Source organism: Solanum verrucosum, unplaced genomic scaffold (genome assembly GCF_900185275.1).
Source record: "Solanum verrucosum unplaced genomic scaffold, falcon-dt-bn FXZP01000229.1, whole genome shotgun sequence".
In the NCBI taxonomy this organism is placed as follows: Eukaryota; Viridiplantae; Streptophyta; class Magnoliopsida; order Solanales; family Solanaceae; genus Solanum; species Solanum verrucosum.
The window spans coordinates 1,249,766-1,257,691 of record NW_026020011.1 but is presented as its reverse complement, the minus strand read 5'-3'; the positions used below and the strand labels follow the sequence as shown (position 1 = coordinate 1,257,691).

The window sequence follows — 7,926 nt, the reverse complement described above, 5'->3', positions numbered from 1 at the left end:
ACCGATAAACTTCTAGCTATAAATAATTCCCGCGTAAAATTTTACTGGTGAGCCACGTAATTTTCAGGTACAATTATGAGAGTAGTAATATAAAAATAATATTTCCATCATATCATAATACGTAAAAATAGCTCATTCGATTCATAAATTAATTCAACTCACGATTCGCTCCTAAACTTGCGTACTTTATTATCCAAACAATACTAGATAGAAAAAATAATTTAAAATATTATAACGTGAAAAAATGATTTTTTTTTTCTTCAAAATGTTTTTAAAAAAATTATTTAAAAAAATAAATTATTTTAAGGACACCAGCTAGATGATGATTGTATTATTACCTAGTGTGATTTTGAAAAGTTCCTGTGTACGCTGAGCTGTACGAAATTACATAAATCTTCATTTTTTTAATTTATATATATATGCTCCGTAAATTCTGTGGACAGAGTCGCCGGAGCTGTTCCATTTCCGATCTGTAAACCCCGCCATTCGCAACTCTCCTCTACCGCCGGGGAGAATTCACCGTCTCACCGGTTAATCTCTTCTTCATTTCTTCATCATTTTTTTCTTTGTGATTTATCAAGTCGGTTTTATTTTTTCATTCATTTTTTGAACTTGTGATTTTGATTCTAAAGTTTGTGAATTCTGTTTGGAATAGCTTTGAAGCATTTAGATTTTTGTAGGAGTGAGTTGACCTGTAAATTTTATTTTATTTTTCGCTTTTTCAGTTTTATGAGCAACTGATTGGTTTTGAATTTTGTGATTAGGAACATGGAGATGGAAATAGATAGCAAGGAAAGGCATGAAATCAATTTGCAGCCGCCGAAAGAGAACAATTTTTATCTGCAGAAGTTTCGGCTCTACGAGACTCGCTCGGTATATACTTGGAAACGTTTTTTGTCATTTCATTTCTCTTCTGGTAGTTTAGAGACGGAAAATTTACATTTCTATCTCGAAATGTTTGTATGTTTTATATTTGTGAAATTGATGAAGTTTGACCAACACTTTAAAAATGTGTGTTTTTGATCGTTTTGCGTTGTGTTTGAGTATCTGAATTTTTATTTAAACTGATTTTAGTTGGATTTATGGATAAAAGTTAGTTGATTGACTCTGGAAGAGAAAGGAAATGGGAAGGAGAGAGTGATTGTTTTTGTTGAATGTAGAGTTGTACTATTCGATTTTCGTGTGTTTATTTACATCTCTTTGTGTTAGATTGTTGGAGTATGGTTTCAAATGTATAACCATTACTTTTTTCAATCTCAAGAGATATATTGATTTCACTTTTTGGATAAACTTTAGTTATGTTCAAGCTCGTGTTTGCGTACTAGCTTTGATGGCTCAAGTTGCGCTCTCATGGTTGAATGTGAAAAAGAATGTTATGTTCAAGCTCATGTGTGAGTCCAACTTGCTAGGTGCATTTAACCTGTGCAAGCTTTGTGCCTCTTTTTCCCTAGTTTTCTAGTTCCTGCATTAATGAATGCATCAATAATGAGTAATAAATGCTATTGAGTATGGATTTAGGTACCATCTCACATGTTTTTAACCTGTTTAGTGTTCAACATATTTATTCTATGAGAATCTAGGACTATAGGTTTGAAATGATATGCGGTTTTAGTTATTTTTCCTATTTTGTTAGGTTATGTTTCTCTCTTATGCTGAACTGACTGACTCAACCTAAATATGTCATTATGCGCAATTTTATAGTCATTAATTATGCCTTGTCGTTATACTAAATGCTCGATTATATTTAACTTATTTTTTATATACGGCAGAACTTTTACATGATAGGATGGGATAATAGCAAACTATTTGGAAAGTATTAAAGATTGATAGATTAGAATCCTCAGAGCTACTCATTCATGAAGATCCCACCATATATTCAGAACGTGAATACTTAGACCTCCTAAGCAGAATACATGAAGGAAACAAGTCTACTGGAGGGCTTAAATTCGTTTGTCTCTGCTATGGAATTATTGGTATATTATACTTCCGAAGTGTCGCTTTCTTTCTATATATGTGAACGCATCTAATGTTTCTTTTCTGTCTTAGGTTTTATAAAGTTTTTGGGAGCTCATTACTTATTGGTTATCACTGAAAGAAGAGAGATCGGAAAGATACGTGGTCATGTTATTTACGCTATCACTGAGAGCGAGATGTTCCCGGTTCCCAATTCTACGGTGCTTTCCAAAATGGCGTATTCTAAGGATGAGAACAGGTCTTTCATCAATTCTGCATGTCAATGTAAACTGTACATAGTATTTTTAGGAAGGCATTATAATGGAACGATTACGGAACCACTTCTAGTTGTGTTTTAATATTCTTTTATTTGGATGATACTATCTTATTTTGACATCTGTAAGTAGTCCTATGTTGCTGAGGTAATTGCTACACTATTTTAGCAATACACCTTGTAACGTATTCATTGTCCAATGGATTTCATGTTGACCGATTCACTCAGATGCTCACGGGATGAGTATTCAGAGAATGTTTATAGATGATCCTTTTATAGCTAAGTCATTCGTAGAGCCTAGTGCCAGTTCATTTCCTGCAAATGTACAGGGGCAAATTACAGTGGTGTTCTGATGTTATTTTTTACATGTTGAATGAGACAAGGTATCTTCAGGATTCTAGCAACACAAATATTGAATTTTTTATTTCAAAATTTTTTCCTCTACCCTTTATCTATTTGTTGCATCAAAAGTGATATTTACTTAACTTTTTTTCTTTTGGTTCCTTTTTTGTTTTTTTTCTTGTTTCGGTGAAATAGATACCTAAAGCTCCTGCGCAAGATGGATCTCACAAAGGACTATTTTTTCAGCTACTCCTATCATATAATGCTTAGCTTTCAAAAGAATCTGAGCAACTCAAAGACAGGTGTCGCCATTTATGAGACAATGTTTGTATGGAATGAGTTCTTGACTCGAGAAATTCACAATCAACTCCAAAATACTCACTGGACTGTTGGATTAGTCTATGGGTTTTTTAAGCAGGTATTTCTGCTGAAAATATTCTTTTAAATTTGTACACATAACTGCGAAATCTGAATCTTTGCTCAATATAGCTGGGCAGATATGGCTTTTCGATATGATACCATATTTGGATGTGTACCGTTTGTGATTTTATCTCAGAATATATCTTTGTGATCATTTATGTTTGCTTTACTTATTTAATGGCACCATAAGTAGGATCATACTTTCAACCGTTTATGATTTTCTTGTGTTTTGTGGAACAGGCTACATTTAAAATTTCTTCGCAAGACTTCATCTTAACCCTCATTGCTAGACGCTCTCGCCATTATGCTGGTACCAGGTTCGTATAGAATCTTATGTCATCCTTTATTTGCTATTTTAAGTCTTGGCAAGTGGCCTGGAACTAACGTAACACCAAATTATGAAAATAGTTCTTTTATCTCTTAGGTGTTTTAAATTACTTTTCATGTGAATTCTTAATGTGAGTATATAAGTGACCTGAACATCAGTTAGTGCTTAACCAAGTTTTGTTCCTTCTGTTTAACGCAGATATTTAAAAAGAGGAGTAAATGAGAAGGGCCGTGTAGCAAATGATGTTGAGACAGAACAAATTGTATTTGAAGATGTACCTGAAGGGTCCCCTTTTGGAGCAACTTCTGTTGTACAGAACCGTGGTTCAATACCTCTTTTTTGGTCTCAAGAAACTTCACGCTTGAAAGTGAAACCTGACATCATATGTACGACCAATAGATACTTAAGATTTTTTTGAGTATTTTTTTCTCAATTTTCATTGACTCTGTTATCTTTTAGTGTGTAGGAGGGACTTTAAGTTTGAAGCCACCAAACTTCACTTTGAAGATCTTGTTCAAAGATATGGAAATCCAATTATTATATTGAACTTGATTAAGGTAACATTTTTCAGGATTCAGTCCATTATTTTACTCTTCGAGTACAAGCAGTACTGTGATTTTTTCTGACACTTCCCCCTTGCATTGTTTGTTATTTTTATGTTAAACAGACTCTTGAGAAGAGGCCCAGAGAAATGATTCTTCGTGCAGAATTCGCTAATGCTATTGAGTTCTTAAACAAAGATCTTCCTGAGGACGACCGCTTGAGATTTCTTCACTGGGATATAAACAAACGCCCGAGAATGTATGTTGTTGCTGCATCTCCTTTTCATTTTATCTTTGTAGTTGTTCTTATTTTTGAATCTATCGTACTGATCTATGGGTTTGATGACAATATGGCATCTCTCTTACAGCAAAGCTAAAATGGCCTTGATACGTCTAAGTGATGTGGCTGCTAATGCTTTGGAGTTAACTGGCTTTTTACACTGTCAGCTTATCCCTACTTCAAGAACTGAGGAGTTGCAAAAATTGTCGCCCGTCAGGTAAGTTGCCAAACAAAATGATTCTTTTGAAGATTTTAGTTTGTTAGTTTGTGAGAGTTGATTGTTCTCAAATTGTCATTTCTTGGGAGAATCTCGCAAAACTGTTTGTGCTATGGAGCTTCGATATTTGATTGGCTTTTCTTGATATTTTTGCATTCACCATGTGTAGGTTGGGGTATATGTTGAGGCATAACTTAAATTTAGCCTCGGTGTGGTGCATTTAATTATATATAGTTTTGTTGCAATCTAGTTGATATGGGGTATTTTTCAGTAGTTTATATGGGTTCAATTCGTGTTTGCTGCTCTTTCAAGAGCATCGAAGCTCTTTTTTATTTTCTCGTCACGTCGATCATATTTGATGCAGTTGTGATGATAGAGGAGACCATGTTAAAGAGGACCTTGACGAAATGGATGTTGAAATGGGCAATGAGTGTGACAAACTGCGTGGAGCTTACTGTGTCAACGTTTCATCAGTCCAAAATGGAGTCTTAAGAACGAATTGTGTAGACTGTTTGGATCGCACAAATGTTGGCCAGTATGCCTATGGACTGGTCGCTCTGTCCCATCAGCTGCATGCCTTAGGCTTTGTAGATGTAGACAACATCAACATTGATTCACATTCTCCTTTAGCACAAGACCTAATGCAGATCTACGAAGAAATGGGAGACACTCTTTCACTGCAATATGGTGGCTCTGCTGCACATAATAAGGTAATCTGTCTTTCAGTCCATTGAATTTCTGATGCCCTCCTTTTAAGATATCTTCATTTAAGTGGATGGGATGGTGGGACAACTTTTGTTTTTTGATGATCTGCCATACTGATGAATATGAACCCAAACAGGTATTTTCAGAAATGCGAGGTCAATGGAAAGCAACAACAAGGTCTCAAGAGATCATTCGATCGGTCCAGCGTTTCTACCGTAATGCGTACATGGACCCTGAGAAACAAGACGCCATAAATGTGTATGTGAATTATTTCCTTTACGATAAGTTCTGTCAGGCTGTTATTCCAAAAAGATACGTGCAACTTTAAAACATTACCATTTCCAGGTTCTTGGGCCATTTCCAGCCACAAGAGGGTGGGCCAGCTCTGTGGGAATTGAATCCAGACCAGCATTATGATGTTAGGAAGCATGGATCAAGTCCAACTGCAGAAAGATCTAGGTATGAAAGCCATTACAAGGCAGACTTAGCGATCGCTTGTTTCTCTCTTCTAGATTGTTTTTTTTACTGTTTAAAGGTCACTCTGTTGAATCACTATTTGGTTGTTATAGTGTTATGTCACTGTTTTATGCCTGTCATTACTGTAAGCCTGTCTTGTAATCATCTAACTGATATGAAGGTGTAACCATCTAACCGATATGAAGGTTAAAGGTGATTCTGATTACGTGTCCACCGCGTAATTAAAGCTGTCTTTCAAGTAATCTGGTGAAGTATCCAAAACAGAAAGAAACTTTTTCTGTTTGCCAGACACAATTGTATCAAAGCTGTTAGCAAAGCAGTTTGTTAATACGCAGGTCATATATTAAAAGATCGCTATCAGAAGGAAACATAAGTTGTGGAAGCAGTTCTCAGGGTAAAGACACTGACATAGATCAGACTGAAGACACTTACCAGCCTTTGACTGAACGTAGCAAAGGTTGTAAGGGTATTTCGGAGTCATCACCAGAAATCTCTACTTGTGACAGTGATATTCCGTTTACCAGGTAGCTCGGTTTAGATTTTCTGTGCTTCATAAATTCATTTGAAGCAGTAACATATTCAGGTGATTCATGATGTCGGATATTTCTTCATCGAATGGCAGCTGACTGCTACTTGCGGTATAAATATTGTTAATGGCAATATGCAAAGATAATGTATGATTTCTTACCAAAAAAGAACATACCTTAACCTAATGGCTGTATGTGAAGGTAAGGTATTGCCATGTTGCATCTTGAAAAATTCTGTTTGCTCAAAGACTTTTGTTGTAACTGAGGTCTTAACATGTGATGTATGTTTTCAAACTTTTTATTCTTCATCTTTGACTTGGGTTGATGTGATGATATTTGGAAAAATATTCCTACTTCGATAACTCATCGCTATCGGTGCTTTTCTTCTTGTTATAGGTACAACCCCTCAATGTCAAGCAGACAGCTTTTCCATGATATACAGTTAGATCAATGTCTCGGAAGTAGTAGCTTTAAATTTGATGAAGGTGCTTTGTTCGATTCCTCAAATTTTTTAGATGTTGATTGGCTCTCTTCATCGGGAAATTCTTGTGAAGAAGAAACATATGACAGGTAAACTTCGTGTTTAATGACCAAATGCACCACCTTTATACACGTCAGATTGAACGTTTTAGGAAAACATGGTCTTAATGGCCTTGTTTGTTATATTAGTAGTACTTTTTTTGTTAAATCTTAAGCTTATTCTGTTTTTTGCAGATCTTCGATCATAGGTTCTCCATCTCGGGGCATGTCATCGGATAGCATGACAAATGAGCTCAAAGCAGAAACAAACGTTTCAGCTCCTAATTCTGGGGCAAGCTTGAAGGTCAGTTCACTCAGAACTTAGAATAAGCTTGATCGAACCTTGTTATCATCTTCTTTATACATGTTATGTGGACTAATTCCTCTTCCTTTCCAACTTTCTTATTTTAGAAGGTGCAGACTCCTGGAGAAATCAGTGTTGATGCTAAAGTGAGTAAGGAGATACACCGGCAATACTCTGAGAAGTTTATTCGTTGGGTTAACGAAGGAGATGTGCTTTTTCATTGAAGTTCAGTAAAGTTCTGGTCTGGTCTCTTTTTGGAGCTATACATTATTTTGGACAGTTACATTGATAGATCGCATCCCAAGGACGATGTGGATACATACAGAAAAAATAAACAAGGTGATCAACATTACTAGGATAAAGAATAGTAGCCTATACAAAGCTATTAAGTTATATTAGGGAAGTGTAGGTGTAAATTGAAAAGGAACATGTTCTTTTCAGTTGTTTTTGGATCCTCTTTTGCCCAGACCAGCAACTTTTGTATCTTTCAGTTTCTGTAAATACTTTTATTACTTTAGAAATTGAAGCTGGATTATTCATTTCGACGTGCACTATTTTGAATGATTTCGATCTTGAAAGTCACGGATTATAGTTACCATCTCATCGTAGTGATGGTAATTGTGAATCGTGATTGTTTAGGTAATACGCGAGCTTCTTGGAGGAAGCATCATTCTGGATATATTTCATGTGTAGTGGTAATATTTACAGGTGATGATCGGAAACCTCTCTACCTTTTCCAAGGTAGGAGTGAGGTTTGTGTACACTCCATCCTCCCCAGATCCTACTTATGGGATCACATTGAGAATGTTGTTTTTGTGATTGGTTTTTCTTTTTTCCTTCCATTTTTTGTGTTATATATTGTTGATACATGTAGTTCATTCTGAAGGTGATGAGAGGCTAGTTTACTTGACCAAGTTGTGTTAAGAACTCAATTAGCTGTTTTGTACCAAAACATGCATCAAACATTTTTCTGTCAACCAATTGCATATCTCAATTCTAGACCAGTTAGTGTAAGTTAATACTAAATGAGTCGTTTTT

General features: G+C 35.5%; 1 protein-coding gene across 1 annotated transcript; it reads left to right on the top strand.

Moving 5' to 3' along the window:
• Positions 1-423: 423 nt before the first annotated feature.
• LOC125820397 (phosphoinositide phosphatase SAC2-like) lies at positions 424-7,209 on the top strand. Its single transcript, XM_049499825.1, is given in 18 exon segments — positions 424-530; positions 775-873; positions 1,770-1,797; positions 1,800-1,973; positions 2,047-2,212; positions 2,765-2,987; positions 3,230-3,306; positions 3,516-3,703; positions 3,777-3,874; positions 3,985-4,118; positions 4,228-4,356; positions 4,721-5,066; positions 5,198-5,319; positions 5,407-5,520; positions 5,874-6,062; positions 6,462-6,635; positions 6,780-6,888; positions 6,996-7,209. Coding segments are annotated over 17 exon segments (2,487 nt in total). The 5' UTR covers positions 424-530; the 3' UTR covers positions 7,113-7,209.
• The last annotated feature ends 717 nt before the right edge of the window (positions 7,210-7,926 follow it).